The sequence below is a fragment of the Clinocottus analis genome, unplaced genomic scaffold (assembly GCF_023055335.1).
Source record: "Clinocottus analis isolate CAN_PGR_092001 unplaced genomic scaffold, fCliAna1.0.p SCAF_38, whole genome shotgun sequence".
Taxonomy (NCBI): Eukaryota; Metazoa; Chordata; class Actinopteri; order Perciformes; family Cottidae; genus Clinocottus; species Clinocottus analis.
In genome coordinates this window covers 915909-933408 of record NW_027176131.1, presented here as the reverse complement: position 1 = coordinate 933408, position 17500 = coordinate 915909, and the positions used below count along the sequence as shown (strand labels likewise).

At 48.2% G+C, this 17500-nt stretch overlaps 1 protein-coding gene across 3 annotated transcripts in view; it reads right to left on the bottom strand.

Annotated features, from left to right (window-relative positions):
• Positions 1 to 17500, bottom strand: part of LOC137799695 (transcription factor SOX-6-like) — a 103904-nt gene that overhangs the window by 1701 nt on the left and 84703 nt on the right. For all 3 annotated transcript variants that reach the window (XM_068596490.1, XM_068596492.1, XM_068596491.1), the window contains 5 exons: positions 15136 to 15377; positions 7246 to 7354; positions 5653 to 5823; positions 2957 to 3170; positions 1 to 1125 (listed from right to left, as the gene is read on the bottom strand). The exon at positions 1 to 1125 is cut by the window's left edge and continues 1701 nt beyond it. In XM_068596490.1, coding sequence (XP_068452591.1) covers positions 768 to 1125; positions 2957 to 3170; positions 5653 to 5823; positions 7246 to 7354; positions 15136 to 15377 — 1094 coding nt within the window. In that variant the 3' untranslated portion in view covers positions 1 to 767. The remainder of the gene's footprint in view (positions 1126 to 2956; positions 3171 to 5652; positions 5824 to 7245; positions 7355 to 15135; positions 15378 to 17500) is intronic.

Here is a 17500-nt window from a genome sequence, read left to right as displayed (position 1 = left end):
ATGAAAACACAACACATTCACAAGCTGGCACATCTTACCTGAGCTGGATATAAAAACAAGAGAACAGTAACGAAGCGACAAGATGGAGATGCACTGTAAGGAACAAAGTAAGACTATCAGATTACAAGAGCTAGGATTTATATTAAAACTTTTCAAATTTCAAGTTGCGACAGTCCAGAGTTTGTCCAAAAAAAAAAAAAAGTCTATAGAACAAAAAATAATAATGAGGAAATGAAAAAAAACACAAAAAGTAAAATACATACTGATAAAAACTAAATCACTCCTTAAACATTAAGACCAAATAGCTGAAGACCAATTCCTGATGAGTCACAACGCTCGCTCTCTGCAAACCACACAGCGTCCTTGCATCCTCGCGTCCTTGCATCCTCGCGTCCTTGCATCCTCGCGTCCTTTCCCTCCAATCAAGAGATTGTCAAAGTGGAGGAAAAATGAAAGTCGGGTGTCTGAATGTCTGCTCAGGTTGTCTGCTTGTGGGAGAGGGAGGAGGGAACGAGGGAGGAGGGAGGGAGGGAAGGAGGGAAGGATGGAGGAGATTCCTCAAAGCGGCGTCCATCAGGACGCCGTCCCAGAAGCTCCTGAGTGTCCGGGCGCCGCACGCCCTGAGCGTTTGCCTCCAGGTCTTTATAATAAACTGTGTTTTTTTTTAAAAAGTGTCTCTGAGTAACCAGGAGCTTTATTTCTTCTTCTTCTTCTTTTTTTCTGGCATGTTGCTCTGATGCCCCGCCCCCTCCTCGCCCTGAGCGCGCTCAGTTGGCGCTGACGGCCTCCCGCGTCTCGCGGTCGCTGCTATAGTCCGACTTGGGCTCGTCCTCAAAGTCCTCGTACATGTCCATGTCTTCGTCTCCGTTGGCGCTCGGCAGGTCCAGGGCTCCGACCCCGCCGCCGTTTTTGCCGCCGCCGCCGCCGCCGGGCTCGGCCTTCAGCCCGTACGTGCTCTGGATGACCGGCGTGGCGGGCTCGGGGCTGGCCGAGTTGCTGGAGCAGTCCGAGGTCAGGTGCGGGGACGGCGTGGCCGTGGCCATGGTGATGGCGCCCGGGTAGACGCCGCCGCCGCCGCCGCCGCCGCCAACGGGGCTGCTGCCGAGCGGCATCGGGGGCTGAGGCCTTGAAGGGAACGAGGACACAAAGAGACAGAAGGAGTTAATACGAACGCACCGTTTGAAATGAAACAGCAGAAGAAGAGCACAGAGGACTCGCGTCATGGCTGTCGACCACACGGTGGCGCTAGAGGAAACCTTCTGGTGTCACTTTGAGTCGTTAAGATTCGTCATGAGCGTCCTGAAGTGCGAGAGCGACCCGTCTGATGGTCGTGGAGACGGCTCAGAAACACGACCACGTCTAAGACGGGATTCATACTCTGGTTTTACGCAGAGACGCAAGACCCTCAAGGCCCCTTGCGTAGTCCCGTCGGCCATTTTGCTTGCTTGTGTGCGTCGCCCAAAATGTCTGACTATCCGTCAAAGCTACGCAAGCTTGCAAGGCTGTGATTGGTCCGCTAACCACGTCCTTTCTGAGTCTCTCATGTCCGGCTTCACAGCATCATACCTCTGTTTTTAAAAGCCACAGCAGAAACAGGAACAATGGATCCTGTTGGAGAACGTTTGGCTGAAGGTCCACAAATATGAGCATTTATAAAACCCGTCAGGACACGCAGGTGGAGGTGAATTCCTGGAGGGAGATATCGTGAACGTCGACTCTAAACAGTCGTTGCGCCACCTGCTGTTCTGCCGTATGAAAAAGGCGGGAACCATAAACCAAAACGAGTCCGCCGATGCAGCCGCGTGGCCAGTTGCAGTCGTAGTTGTGAGAGTTTATATCGCCCTTAATCCTTTTTATCGGATGGACGTCGGATCAGACGCCGGTGACTCAAAACCTTCTTTAAACGAAGCGCTTTGGGAACACGCGAGTCAACGTGACGCCTCTCCGCTAGCCGGGCGCGTCCCGACGCGTCGGCTGGTTAGCCGCTAGCAAAGAGAGCGAGCGGCTGTGAACGCTCGCCGCTCACAGAGGACGAGCCCTCCGGCCGCTCGCAGGAGACGAGAAGCAGGAACGTTGCTGTCGCTTTTCCCTCCTCCGCCTCCTGGAACAGTTACCGCCGTCGCTCTCGACTCATTCTCACATGAAACGCTTTAAAACAAACACGGTTGAGCTCCGGCGCAGCGCAGCAGCTGGATGTGAACTGGCTCCCGCTAGCTGTTTGAGTCAGCTTTGATGGAAAGACCAGGCCCTTTGTGTGTGTGTGTGTGTGTGTGTGTGTGTGTGTTGACCACACACAGTAGATGTGGCATCGGGCCTGTGACGTCGGCCTCGCTCGCGTTTCCCTCTCAAACATCTGCTTATATTTCATATTCCACCGTTTCTGTCTGCGTCCAATTCCACCGCCCGCAAGCGGCCGGCGTCCTAATTTAATAAATGACGAGCGATTAAAAATCACTCGTGTTCAAAGCTGCTGGTGAATCCATCTGAAGCCACTGGGATGCTGTGAACAGCCATGCTGGTTCCCATTAGGACGAGGCCACCCCCCCTCCCTCCTCCACTGACTGCATACAATATAATTGACTTTTAATTGACTTTAAACCAAATTTTCAAGACTTTCAACCAAATGTCAATGACTTTTCCAGGACTGAATTAAATTTCCAGGACTTTTCACCAAATTTACTGACTTTTAACCAAATTTCTTGACTTTTAACCAAATTTAAATGACTTTTAATCAAATTTCTTGACTTTAAATCACAATTCTTGACTTTAAACCAAAATTCTTGACTTTTAATCCAATTTCTTGACTTTTAATCCAATTTCTTGACTTTTCACCAAATTTAAATGACTTTTAATCAAATTTCTTGACTTTTAACCAAATTTCTTGACTTTTAACCAAATTCCTGTTTCACCCAAACTTCCAGACTTTTAGCCAAATTTTCATGACTTTCAAACTCACCCCACGAAGAACTGCCTCATCTCCTGACGCCGTGAGCGCATCATCTGCTTGTACTCGCCGATGCGCAGCTTCTTGCCGTCGATGATGCAGGTCCTCTTGGGCCGCGGCTTGTACTTGTAGTTGGGATACTTCTCCAAGTGGATCTTGCTCAGGTGGGCCTGCTCCTCGTAGTACGGCTGCTTCTCCTGGTTGGTCATGCCTTTCCAGCGAGATCCTGGTCGAAAAATATAGTTTTCTGTGAGTGAGTGAGTGTGCACCTCTGCGTCTGTCCACGGATAATCTCCCAATCTGCAGCAGCAAACTGCCTAATACGTTTGGGTGACCAGCTCTGGCAGCATGTAAAAGGATCTGTGATGGTGGCACTTTCTCAAAACACCTTTTTCTACCTGTTTCATACCACCAATGGACTGCCTGCTGACTGAGTGCATCCTGACACCCCAGCTGCTACTCAGGGACACAGCAGGGTGAACATATTTTGCTCACTTTTAATGTTTTGGACCGTGTGTTTGGATGAGAGCTAACCGCTGAGGGAACTATCAGTAAACACACTCCAAGATCAAATGATGAAATTGACTTTTCTTTTAATAGGATCCGATGTGAAAAGAAGGAAAACCTTGAGTCACCGAGGTAATCGAGCCGCACAATCGAGCCGGCGTTTCAAAGTCGACGGTTGACTCTTGACCCTGCTTTTCAAAAACATATTCGCCGTATCGCACATTCCATCTGAGAAACATCTCAAGAGTAAGACGTCTTTCTCTTCTCACGGCTGGATTACTGTGAAACCCGACTCACTGGCCTGCTCAAGGCCTCAAGTGAACAAACTTCCTCTGGTACAAAATGCAGCAGCGAGAGTACAGACAATGACGAGAAGGAGTAAACATACCAGTCCAGCGCTCGCCGCTCGACACCGGCTGCCAGGACCGATTTTAAAGTTACTTAATCCTTGAAGCTTCTAATGACATGGACATGCATCTCGGGATGTGTATCTAGCGGTGGCTTTAGACCTCGGCCTTCAATGAGTGCCGTATAGTCCACATCACGGGCGGACTGATGGGAAAGTGTCCCTGGAGTTTCTGTCATGGACCGATACACTCAATACACAACGCATTCATACAGTCCTCCATCTGGGGACTCACACAACCCACGGAAATAGGCATCGGTATGCTTTTTTAACACTATTTCAAGTGGAATTTGTGGTACAATAGAGGCTAACAATGCTAACGTACCGTCACAGCGTGACAGAGCCTCGGTTCAACCTTGAAAACGTTGGTGTGTCTGGTGATTCTTTTATAAAGGATGTTGTCGTATGAACAGACACCATCGGGTCTTTAAACCCAGCGGATGACACTCGGCTCAAGAAGAATGATGCATTGTGTACTTCCTGTTTCCCCGGTGAGAGGACCTCCTGAACAAGTGGCCGGGCCCATTAGCGCTGGAACGCAGCACATCTGCAAAGCGCTGTGATTATACACACTGCGCCTTCTGTTTATTAAGGTTTATCACAAACTAGCCGTGTACTTTTGTTGCACAGGAAACAGTGTTTTCTTTGGTTGTGTTTTGTTAAGCCTGCCACACACTCCCCCAAAGTCCAGCTGTGTTAGTACGTTGGAGAGACATGCATTGTACACATGCGGTCACGTACACAACCGTGCACTTTAGATCCTGCCTTCCGCTCCTATATCGCCACTTGATGAACGTCTGGATGATAATGTCAGCAAACAGGAACTTTCTGCCAATATTTACACTTTCAATCGAACAATTCCCAACACGACTATCCTTCATGATGAGGACGTGCAAATCCGACTTGAAACAGGATTCTGTCTGAGAAACGTTTGCATGAACGACACATTAAATGAATGCAGGAAGCTAGCTAAACTAGTCCTTCTTATAGTCCGTCTTATAGTCTTATAGTCTAGCAGTAGAGCCCTCGAACTGTAGAAGATGGAGGCGCAACCAGGTGAGCGGAGAGGCCGACACCAAGAACCAAGACACCTAGAACCACGTCCTCAAGAACCACATCCTCAAGAACCACGTCCTCAAGAACCACGTCCTCAAGAACCACATCCTCAAGAACCACATCCTCAAGAACCACGTCCTCAAGAACCACGTCCTCAAGAACCACATCCTCAAGAACCACGTCCTCAAGAACCACGTCCTCAAGAACCACGTCCTCAAGAACCAAGACACCTAGAACCACGTCCTCAAGAACCACGTCCTCAAGAACCACGTCCAGGTCTGAGTACCTTCAACCGTCAAAGACGGAGCGTCTCTCAACGAGACAGCGGGAGGATGATGCTGTTTGCTGATGACTTGTGTGTGTGTGTCTCTAAGGTGTTGATGCCATAAAATAAAAACACACTCTTCAATAGATTGGTTTAAACACATTTTCACCTGGATTCTATGTCCCAACTCAGGAAACTCAAGTTTTTTTATGCGATTGAAGCGATTAAAACAAAGATTATTCAAAAAGGAAACCAACTGGTCGTGGCGTCTTACTTTCTATTTGGTATATTTCCTCTTGCTCCGTGGTAAAGCAAGAGCAACTTTCTACCTGATCACTCGATCGATCACAGAGACGAATACTCAACGTCTCTCTGAGTGTCCCAGTTACATATGAACCAAATATAATATGAACAACCCTCCAAGAAGCAGAAGGTTGAACGCTTCCTCCTTTCAAACACACATGAATATCTCACCGAGGATCTTGCTGATGTTGGAGTTGTGCATGTCGGGGAAGGTCTGCAGGATCTTCCTCCTCTCGTCTTTGGCCCACACCATGAAGGCGTTCATGGGCCTCTTGATGTGCGGCTCGGCGTTGTTCCTGCCGCGCGCCTCCCTGAACACCCTGGCCTCCGTGATGCTGCTGCCTGCAGGGACACACAAAGGGAACAACGTTGTGCGCGTGCTCGTCCGTCACACTTCACACGCTCGGAAGCAAACGCTGCAATATGCCGCGCTGCATGTGGACGAGTCCTTCCTGTTTGTTTCCCTCGACCCTTGATCCTCAGGGGAGGGGGATGTATAACATAAGTTTAACAAAAGTGTGACGGGGGTTCTTGCTCCCACTAACACACATGATGGTATCTCAGGGCCCGCGCTGCTGTGTTTAGCGCTCTCGTTCTAAAGTAAACCACAATGAGCGCTCCTCGCCGCCTGTAAACACTGGTGCTTTATGGGTAACAGGTGGGTTGAGAGTAACACAACAACTCCAACGCCAAGTCAGCGTCTGGTCACTGCTCGTAAGAGAAGTCTGGCTATCATTCGTTATAGAAATCATTCGTTGGAGAAAACTGTAATTCCTGAAAAGACGCTAAACTAGCTAAACTAGCGCTTTGCTCTGTAGCGCTATAGTTAGCTGAAAGTCCTTCCTTCTCGCTGCTGTCCGGCTGCATAACAAGCTCACAGTACACAAACACTTTAATCACTTTTGGCCACTTTTCATTTCTTGTTTTTACTCCTTTTGTATATTTAATATCGCTGTTGTCGTCTTCTTTAGTGTTTTTAATTAGGTTTTTTATTCATTTTACTTGATCTTTTTACTTAATATGTGTCTTAATATGTGTGCACTGCCGCTGTAATCCCGCAATTTCCCCACTGCAGGACTAATAAAGGATTATCTTATTTTATCTTATATCTTATAAAACTTGAGGATTCTTATGTGCATTAAACTTCGTTGGCGAGCACAGACTTTGGCCTGCTCGTGTTTGCATACTTCCTGGGTGGGATCTTGTGTCACAAACACTCGTCGTGGGGAGAAAAAAAAAAGACAAGCGGCAGGATTCAGCCCTCTTGTCGTGTACTTGCCGGGAAAAATAACTAAATTGTTCAAGAGCGCAAAGTGTTGACGTTGAACGGTCTGTTTAGCCGTCGAGGGCGTCCTTCACCGGCGCGTCCTGAAGAGCACAATAAATATTTGTGTTCCCTGAATACCTGCGAGTTCAGGCTCTCTGGAAGACGCTTTCTTCTTTATTGCGGGGTTTTCTGAACAACCCAACACCAGAAGCGGGGCCTCTTCGCCGTGGGGCCGCAGAGTTATGGGTCCCTGGTACCAATTTAGTCTGAACAGGAAGTGACTGCTTTTAAACCGAGACGCCGCTCCTGAAAAGCTGCAGCAACTCTTTCCTCAGGGGATCCCTCTAGCTTTCCATTTCCTGTTTGTCTTGGTGATTAGCATTATTAGCATTGTTAGCTCCCAGAAATGAGGAGCGCAAGAATCAGACAAGAGAAGCAAGAGAACAAAACAAGTTTAAGAGGTAGAAAAGAGAGGAAGAAGAGGGCGGGGCGCTCACCGTCCAGATCTTCTGGTCTGGTCAGGTCGATGACTCGGTGGACCATCTTCCCGGCGTCCTCGCCGAGCTTCCCCAGGTGCTGACTCAGCGTCTCGTAGTGCAGCCGCTCCTGCAGCACAGGACACAAAACACACCGACGTTATGGGAGATGATTACGGTCGCAAAGGGCCGGAAAGTTTCCACGAGAATTTGGGCTCGGGAATTTTGAAAAAAAAAATGTGGTAACGTTTTTTTGCAAAAGCATTTAACAGGAAACTTAAACGTAGTTGAGAACAAGACTATAAACGCCGAGCTCAGCTGCAATGCAGCTGGTTGGAAACATCGTCTGCAGAAACATGAACGTAAACATAAAACGTTCTGTTGTTTTTGACGTTTTTGTCATCAGTGTTGCGTCTCAATGTTTCAGCCCTTTGGCAAGTGTGAGAGCGCCGAGTTGCGTAGAGGCCAAGAGCGGTACTGCAGCCAGAGAGAGGTCTAAATTATATACTTTTAATTCCCGTTAATTCCCGTAGAAAGTTCCCAATTTTGAATATTCCCGGAATTTTGCAACCCTGGAGATGATGCCCTCTTGAACTGGGTCAACTGGGTCAACTGGGGACGACTGGGACGATCGCACGAAGGAGGAGAGTCCAGAGAAGTGGGCGCTTGGTGTGGATGTGACGGTATCGGAGGGCGAGCGAGTCGCGATGGGAGATAATCGACGGAGTCTTCTGATTCGGAGACAAATGGCTTCAACGCGCCGCCGGCCCTCGAGGCCCTCACAGCTAAAATTACCCCACCACGCTCCCAAACTGTGGTGGAAAACATCGAACCCTCCGCAAAGCTACCGCACATCCACACTCCTCCTCCTCTCCTCTCCTCCTCTCCTCGTCCCCTTCCCTCCCTCCCTCCCTCTCGGCTCTCCTCCTCTTTCTGGTGACAGAGGCATTTTGTTTGACGCAGAGGAATGGTTGCCGGGTGAAGTCATGCCGCGGTAGCCGCTGGCAGCGTCGGTGGAACTTAAGGGCCGGCGCGTATGCGTACATACGTGTGTGTGTGTGTGTGTGCGTGTGCGCTCGTGTGTGTGTGTGTGTTTATAGATGAGGAGTCGACGCGGGCCAATGTCAGCACTACGGCAGGGCTGTAATCAGGCCCACCACAGAACATGTGCCGGGGCAGCGCCATGCCCACCGCAGGAAACAACCGCCTAACAAAGGACTAAAGGAAAGAGAGACGCAGGGAGATAGAAAGTGGAAAACTCCACCAGAAACCAGAGAGAAGGATGACTTGTTGTGTTGTTTCAAAGCTTCAAGTGCTAAACAACACAACCCATCGACGACAATGACAGCTGGAGGTCTGAAAATGTGATTTATGGTTCCTGAAAAGACGCTAAACTAGCTAAACTCGCGTTTTGCTCTGTCGCGCTATCGGATGCAGCTAGCTAGCTAGCGAGCTAGAGAGATGAAACCAACGGGAGGAGAGGATGGAAAGCTAACGCACAGTCGAGTCAAAGTTCTGGAAACAGCAGGAGGGAGCAGCAGCAGAGGAGCACTGATCCAACATGCAGATGAGCAGCAGAACCGGGTCAGGATGTGCAAACACTCCGTGCGGTCGGTCGACTTTGGTGGACTTTAAAGTTCTTGCGGCGAACGCAATAAGGAGCTGTCTTTGCTTTGTTTAGGCAGGATTGAAATAGGTTTGGCCCGCGGGTTCGATGCTGGACCGCTGCCTTCTGGAGCAGCATTACAGACTTTTTAGCATTTTCTTTCTTTCTTTTCACGACTCCCCGTGTGATTCGTGCAGACGGCTGCGTTGTGCTTCCTCTGAAGGCTTTTGTCTCCACAAGCGGAGGAATTTCCTGCTTAATAAAAGTCAAGGCTCTTCCAGGTGCCGCTGTCGAGTCTCTCCAAAGGCCTTCAGACACGCAGAAAACACACACACCTCGCCGCACGCTGCGCTGGATATCACACGATGCTAAGCTAACGCGCGGCGCGATCGGAGGCAAACAAAAGCGTTGATGAATCAAGGACCAAATGAATTAAACAAGCAACTGATTAAACCTGTGGAGTCAAACAGGAAGTGCCGCTCACAGGAACCAGAGACACAAACCCGACGTCGCGTTCATTCATATTTCTGCTGAATGTACATTTATTAATTTAACAGAGAAGCCCGACTCGCCTCGCCGCGACACTCTGAACATCAGAGCTTTTTTAATATTTTGTGTTTGTTATCCGAACCGAACTGAGGTCATGACCACGGTTACAACTCGCCCAAAGCCTCCAGCTGACCCAAAACCATTTACTGTCTCCACCCGACCGATCAAGCTACACCCCCCTCCTCCTCCTCCTCTTCCTCCTCTTCCTCCTCCTATTTTCTTCATCTTCACTCTCTCTCTTTCCTTCTTCAGACTGTTTTATCTATAATAATTACTTGTTATCTCATAATAATGAATTTTTATGTTATAATTTTGACTTTTTAATTTTTATCTCATAACTTTGATTTTTAATCTCATAACTTTGACTTTTTATCTCATAATTTTACATTTTTATCTCATAATTTTGACTTTTAATCTCATTTGTTATCCTCACCGAACTGAGGTCATGACCACGGTTACAACTCGCCCGGCGCCTCCAGCTGACCCAAAACCATTTACTGTCTCCACCCGACCAATCAAGCTACACCCCCCCTCCCTCTTCCTCCTCCTCCTCTTCCTCTCTTCATCGTCACTCTCTTTCCTTCTTCAGACTTTCGCCGTGTGCCCGATAGAGCTGTCTGTCATCCCTCCTCCTTCTCACCATTCCTCCTATTCATAGCCCTGAACGCCGCCACCTCTCCTCCTCCTCCTCCTCCCTCCTCCCTCCTCCTCCTCCTCCTCCTCCTCCTCCTCCTCCTCCTCCTCCTCCTCCTCCCCCCTCCAGAGTCGTAGACGCTGAACGGTCTATTTGCAGGTGCCAGTGAGCTGCTGTTCATTATCATAATGTGTATCATTCAGGCGTCTCGTGACCTTTAATCAGAACCAGCAGCGTCTGAGGCGACACCAGCTTCTATACAACCATTTCCTCCCTCCTCGCCGCTGCAGTCTCTCTCTCCAGCGTTGTGTAGAAGAAGAAGTGAGCCGAGCGGCTAAACGTTTGACTTTTAAACTATTTAGGGTGAAAAGAGTGAAACTGTTTTGTGGATCAAAGTTTCTTCTCCTCAGTGAGATGTTTTGTTTGGCTGAAGCGCGTTGACCTTCACGGCTTCACGCAGCACCTTCTGTCGCTTTGTTCACATTTATATGAACCGCTTTCTAGTTTTCATGTTTTCATCTGGTGAAGGCGAGAGATCAGCTGACCGCTCTGCTGGAGGTGTTGAGCTGTTTCACTTGAATTCATTCATTTTTCAACTCGTTATCTCCTAATTATGACTTTTTATCTCCTAATAATTACTTTTTATCTCCTAATTATGACTTTTTATCTCCTAATAATTACTTTTTTATCTCCTAATAATTATTTTTTATCTCCTAATTATGACTTTTTATATCCTAATAATTACTTTTTATCTCCTAATTATGACTTTTTATCTCCTAATAATTACTTTTTATCTCCTAATTATGACTTTTTATCTCCTAATAATTACTTTTTTATCTCCTAATAATTATTTTTTATCTCCTAATTATGACTTTTTATATCCTAATTATGACTTTTTATCTCCTAATAATTACTTTTTATCTCCTAATTATGACTTTTTATCTCCTAATAATTACTTTTTTATCTCCTAATAATTATTTTTTATCTCCTAATTATGACTTTTTATATCCTAATTATGACTTTTTAATCTCCTAATAATTACTTTTTATCTCCTAATAATTACTTTTTATCTCATGATTATGACTTTTTAATCTCCTAATAATTATTTTTTATCTCCTAATAATTACTTTTTATCTCATAATTTTGACTTTTTATCTCATAATTATGACTTTTTATCTCCTAATAATTACTTTTTATCTCCTAATAATTACTTTTTATTTCATAATTATGACTTTTTATCTCCTAATAATTACTTTTTATCTCATAATTTTGACTTTTTATCTCATAATTTTGACTTTCTATCTCATAATAATAATAATCCAACATGTTCTATGGAAGCCCATAAAGTAAAGTCCTCGTGGTTCAAAGCAGTAAATTATCTTTTTACAGGCTCCTGTGCGGCGCTGTGAGCGCTTTAAAGTTCAGACTTATGATCTATAAATCCATATTCTACACACAGCTGATATTTTACATCTAAAACATGTCGTCTGAGTGACGTGATCGTCCCTCAAAAAACATCTTTTTGTGTGGCTTTCAGGGAGAGTTCTGTGTTTGGATATGAACAAAAACAGCAGCGCACAAGGTTTTTTTCTTCCTGCACACACACACACACACACACACACACACACACACACACACACACACACACACACACACACACACACACACACACACACACACACACACACACACACACACACACACACACACACACACACACACACGGCTATTTCAGTGAGCGCTTGGCAGCCGCAGGCCAGCTGGAAGCAACGTAAGCGTAAGGTGATACTCAACAATGCCACTAACTGGCCCGGCCTCTCGTCTGTACACCAGCTATAATGACATTAACATGGCTCAGGCCAAAGCAGCGCCAGGACACACACACACACACACACACACACACACACACACACACACACACACACACACACACACAAAAGGATCACTTTCAGCTCTGAAGGAAATGTCTATGTCGTCTGTGCTTGAAATGAAAGCCGGGGGACAAAAATACCCAAACAGAAAAGCTAAAAAAACAAAAACACACACACACACACACACACACACACACACACACACACACACACACACACACACACACAGGGTCAGACTCAATAAATAGCTGCAACATTCAAGACGCGGCGGCGCTGCATGAGCAGCAGTTGTCTCGTCCTGATCTGCTGCGCTGGTCGATGTCGTAAGAAGAGCTTGAAAAGCCCCTCAGAGGGTTGTGTGACACATTTATATGGTACACAAAACAACACACACACAAATACAGTTTAGAGAGGAGAGAGAGAGAGAGAGAGAGAGAGAGAGAGAGAGAGAGAGAGAGAGAGAGAGAGAGAGAGAGAGAGAGAGAGAGAGAGAGATGGTCTGGAGGTGGAGCAGCTGAGTCACGCTGCCTCCATCCAGCTGGTTGCATCCATGGATTGTTTAAGACAGAGAGAAGAGGAGGAGAGGAAGAGGAGGAGAAGAGGAAGAGGAAGAGAAGAAGAGGAGGATGAGAAGAGGAGGAAGAAGGAAGAGGATGAGGAAGAAGAAGAAGAGGATGAAGAGGAAGAGGATCAAGAAGGGCAGGAGGAAGAAGAAGAGGAGGAAGAAGAGGAGGAAAAAAAAGAGGAAAAAGAGGAGGAAGAAGAAGAAACACACACAAGAAAGAAAGAGTTGTGTATTCAAAGTGGAGAGAAGGAGTCTTTGTGTCTCTTTGTGTCTCTTTGTGTTGCTGTTGTTAGGTAACGAGTAACAAACCGACAACAAGCAGGAGGCCGTCGTCCCGACCGGAAACAATGACTTTCAGACTTTCAGACTTTCAGACTTTCAGACTTTCCAAACGGGTTTTATGAGCCGCATGAACGGCTTTGTGTTGTTCTTGTAAAGTTGAGAGTAAGCTTGAAAGCTCTCTCACCTTGACTCATGTCGCCTGCAGAATAAATAACAATTTTAAAAAGATCTTTTTTTTACTTATTTGGGAACGTTTGCGGGAAATTTTTTTCCCGGCGAACCTGCAGCAGGAACTGAACTGAAGTGTGAATAAAGCATTTATTATTCAAGGCGTGTTTAATTGATATGCACGAGTCTCAGTGTTTACCAGCATAATGACTCTGAAGAGTCAACTTGGGACTCAGGAGAAGTACAGCAAAGATTTAGTTTTTGGGGGATGTTTTTCCTCCTGAAGATGAGGAGCAAACAAGTCCAAAAAAAATAAAAATAAAAATAAAAAAATTCAAAACAGCGAACCCTTGGAGTGCACCAATCATGACCTACTTGGGGTTGGCTGGGTTCAAAGTCTCCACCCCTAAAATATTCATGAGCTCCTCTCCTCCTCCCCATCCTCCTCATCTTCCTCCTCCTCCTCTTCCTCACATGGGATGGACCGTGCAGGAGCGTCTCGTCACTGTTTTACTGAACGTCTGATCCTTCGATGGCTCATCAGGCTGATTGAAGATGTTTTGGAAGATGGATGTCCCGCTGGACATGAGACGCTGGTACAAAGACCCTCCTTTTAGCCCGGTGGGGGGGGAGGGGGGGGGGAAGAAGAGGGGGAGGAGGGGGGGGGGGCCTTCCCAGAGAAAGACCCTTTAATTGGGCTAAAATCCCGAAGCCGGGATCCCCCTCCAGGACTAGTGGAGAGCTGGACTCCATTACACACACACACACACACACACACACACACACACACACACACACACACACACACACACACACACACACACACACACACACATTCAAACACACACACACACACGCCAAAATCCATCACTTGTCATTGGCCCAGCTGCTCTGTCTTCAAAGCTGTGGGCTTCTGGGTGGCCGTGGAGAGGAGAGAGGAGAGAGGAGAGAGGAGAGGAGAGAGGAGAGAGGAGAGAGGAGAGGAGAGAGGAGAGAGGAGAGAGGAGAGGAGAGAGGAGAGAGGAAAGAAGAGGAGAGAGGAGAGAGGAGAGGAGAGAGGAGAAAGGAGAGAGGAGAGAGAGGAGAGGAGAGAGGAGAAAGGATAGAGGAGAGAGGAGAGAGGAGAGAGGAGAGGAGAGGAGAGAGGAGAGAGGAAAGAAGAGGAGAGAGGAGAGGAGAGAGGAGAAAGGAGAGAGGAGAGAGAGTAGAGGAGAGAGGAGAAAGGAGAGAGGAGAGAAGAGAGAGGAGAGAGGAGAGGAGAGACGAGAGGAGAGAAGAGGAGAGAGGAGAGAGGAAAGGAGAGAAGGGAGGAGAGAGGAGAGAGGAGAGAGGAGAGAGAGGAGAGGAGAGACGAGAGGAGAGAAGAGGAGAGAGGAGAAAGGAGAGAGGAGAGAAGAGAGAGGAGAGAGGAGAGGAGAGACGAGAGGAGAGAAGAGGAGAGAGGAGAGAGGAAAGGAGAGAAGGGAGGAGAGAGGAGAGAGGAGAGAAGGGAGGAGAGAGGAGAGGAGAGAGAGGAGAGAGGAGAGGAGAGACGAGAGGAGAGAAGAGGAGAGAGGAGAGAGGAAAGGAGAGAAGGGAGGAGAGAGGAAAGAGGAGAGAAGCACTCGAGAGCCAAACGACACTGAACATCATCTGCCGATGGAGCTGAGTGGAGATCTGTCAGACGGAGTGAAGGAAACACGAGTGAAAGTAAAGCAGAGAGCAGCGTTACACGTCACTGTGCTGCTCACGAGACGCATCCACTTCTTTCACTGAAGGAAACGTAGTGGAACTTCAACGAGGAACTCGTCCAATAACACGACAAAGCTCCTGCACGAGATGGTTTTATTGAATGCATTTTGTACTGTAATGTTTATGTGATGAGACATATCGTTTGTAGTTTTAGCCGCACGAGGCGCCGCACGAGGCGCCGCACGAGGCGCCGCACGAGGCGCCGCACGAGGCGCCGCACGAGGCGCCGCACGAGGCGCCGCACGAGGCGCCGCACGAGGCGCCGCACGAGGCGCCGCACTAGGCCACATGAGGCCGCAGGAGGCACCGCAGGAGGCACCGCAGGAGGCGCCGCAGGAGGCCACATGAGGCGCCACAGGAAGTGCTGCAGGAGGCCGCACGAGGCCACCGGAGGTGCCGCAGGAAGCGCCACTTGAGGCCGCATGAGGCGCCGCATGAGGCGCCGCACGAGGCGCGGCACGAGGCGCCGCAGGAGGTGCCGCGAGGCCTGTGCGTCTTTGCTCACCTTGTTGCCGTTGTTCAGCGCCATGCTGCTCAGGGCCGACAGCTTGGCCTCCAGGCTGTGGTGACCCGGGTGCTGCTGGTGCTGCTGGTGCTGCTGGTGCTGCTGGTGCTGCTGGTGCTGCTGGTGGTGGTGCAGCTGCTCCCTCTGGATCTGCTCCCTCATGCTCCGGGCCTCCTGGATGGCCTTCATCACGGCGTCCTGGTCCCCGAACAGCGCCGTGGAGTTGAGGCTGGACAGGATGTCTGTGTGAGGGGGCGGGACAACCGTCTGTTACTTTGACTGACAGGACAGCGAAAGATCCTTTGTGTCTTATTTCAACAACGACAAGAACAATCAAAGAGTCAATAAGGGAAACAAACTGTATGCATCTACGTCTTCCTCATAAATAGTTTATTACATGAGATGTCATTCAGCAACATGAGCTAAAAATCTGTCACCAGATTGTGATTCATAACTTGTGGTTGGTGCATTAATTGTGTGTAACTTCACTTTTTCCCCAACAAGCCGCTTCAACTGCTCACTAGAATCCAAACTGCATAGAAGTTTCCTGTTTTTGCATTTTGATATCGTCAGTTAGTGTTTGATGGCGACCGTGTTATCCTGTCATCGTCTGAGCCGGGGAGGGAAAAAAAATAAAATTGCAGATGTAATAATTTTGTTGTCCGCCTTATTTTTATCACGGGCCAATCAGAGCAGACCTGTCTTAAAGGGACAGGCGCCAGAGAGATACAGGGACATCAGGACAGACTATGAGTGAAATAAAGTGTTTTTTAAACATTAAAGCGTGTGAACGGGTTCTGTGAGAACGTGTGGACCTGCATGTGAACACAACGTGTGCTCCAACGCACCAGAGGGTTGTGAGTCGCACGCCGCTGAACCTCGAACCCTTAAAAAAAACACATTTTGGGCTCATTTGTAGGATTTCATGCTCGCTCCTTAATCACGATCAAAACAAAACGTAAGAGCGGAGAACCCAAAGAACCAAAGAACCAAAGAACCAAAGAACCCAAAGAACCCAAAAAAGAAGCTTAAACTTCTGTAGGAAGTCTTTTTTTCTTCTTCCCAAAACTCTCATTGGGTCCAAAATGTCGCCAACGTTGTTTTTTTCCGGTCCGCTTGCGTCTAAACGCGACAGAACCTACAACCCTCTCCACCCTCCACCCTCCCCTCTCTCATCCACCCTCCCCACCCTCCTCCCCTCTCTCCTCCACCCTCCCCTCTCTCCTCTCTCCTCCCCCCTCTCCTCCACCCTCCTCTTGTTTGTGCTCTTCACACATTTGAAGAAAACCAAAATAAAGGCAGCAGAAGTTTCCGTGGTGCTTTAATGAGCAGACGCAGGAGGAAGCGCTCCATGCTTGGGTGGCCGTTTTTTAAAACGGGCAAAAAATAAACTTTGCGAGGTAAGCGCGCGGCGCGGCGCGGCGCGTCCTCAAAGCCGCTGCAGACGAGCCGGCCGGAGTGTTCGTAATGAGAGGCTCCAGATTACCTTAATAACAGATAGCAGAGGCCATGAAAGGTCTCGCGGCCAGACAATGATGTGAGGAAGCTCTTAAAAAACAAATAACGAGTGCTGCGTTTCACTGCTTCCGCTGCCGGGCTTTCATTGGGGCTAAATACAGGGCTTTGGACTCCTGTAAAACACACACACACACACACACACACACACACACACACACACACACACACACACACACACACACACACACACACACACAGGTCTGCTCGCGGGGTTGAGGTGTCTGCAGTCTGTCAGACGCATGCGTCGCTGCTCGACTTGTCTGTGTGTGGCGCCGAGGAAGAGGAGGAGGAGGAGGAAGAGGAGGAAGAGGAAGAAGAGGAAGAAGAGGAAGAGGAGGAGGAGGAGGAAGAAGAGGAGGAGGAGGAGGAGGAGGAGGAGGAGGAGGAAAAAGAAGAGGAAGAGGAGGAAGAAGAAGAAGAGGAAGAGGAGGAGGAAGAAGAGGAAGAAGAGGAGGAGGAGGAAGAAGAGGAAGAGGAAGAAGAAGAAAAGGAAGAGGAGGAAGAGGAAGAAGAGGTGGAGGAGGAGGAAGAAGAAGATGAAGAGGAGGAAGAAGAGGAAGCAGAAGAGGAGGGGGAGGAGGAAGAAGAAGATAAAGAGGAGGAGGAGGAACAGGAACAAAAAGAAAAAGAAGAACAAGAAGAAGAGGAGGAGGAAGAAGAAGATGAAGAAGAGGAAACAGAAGAGGAGGAGGAAGAAGAAGCAGAGGAAGAGGAGGAAGAGGAAGAAGAGGTGGAGGAGGAGAAAGAAGAAGATGAAGAGGAGGAGGAAGAGCAAGAAGAACAGGAAGAAGAAGAAGAAGAGGAGGAAGAGGAGGAGGCGTGGTGTTCGGTGGTCATGTTTTTGTTT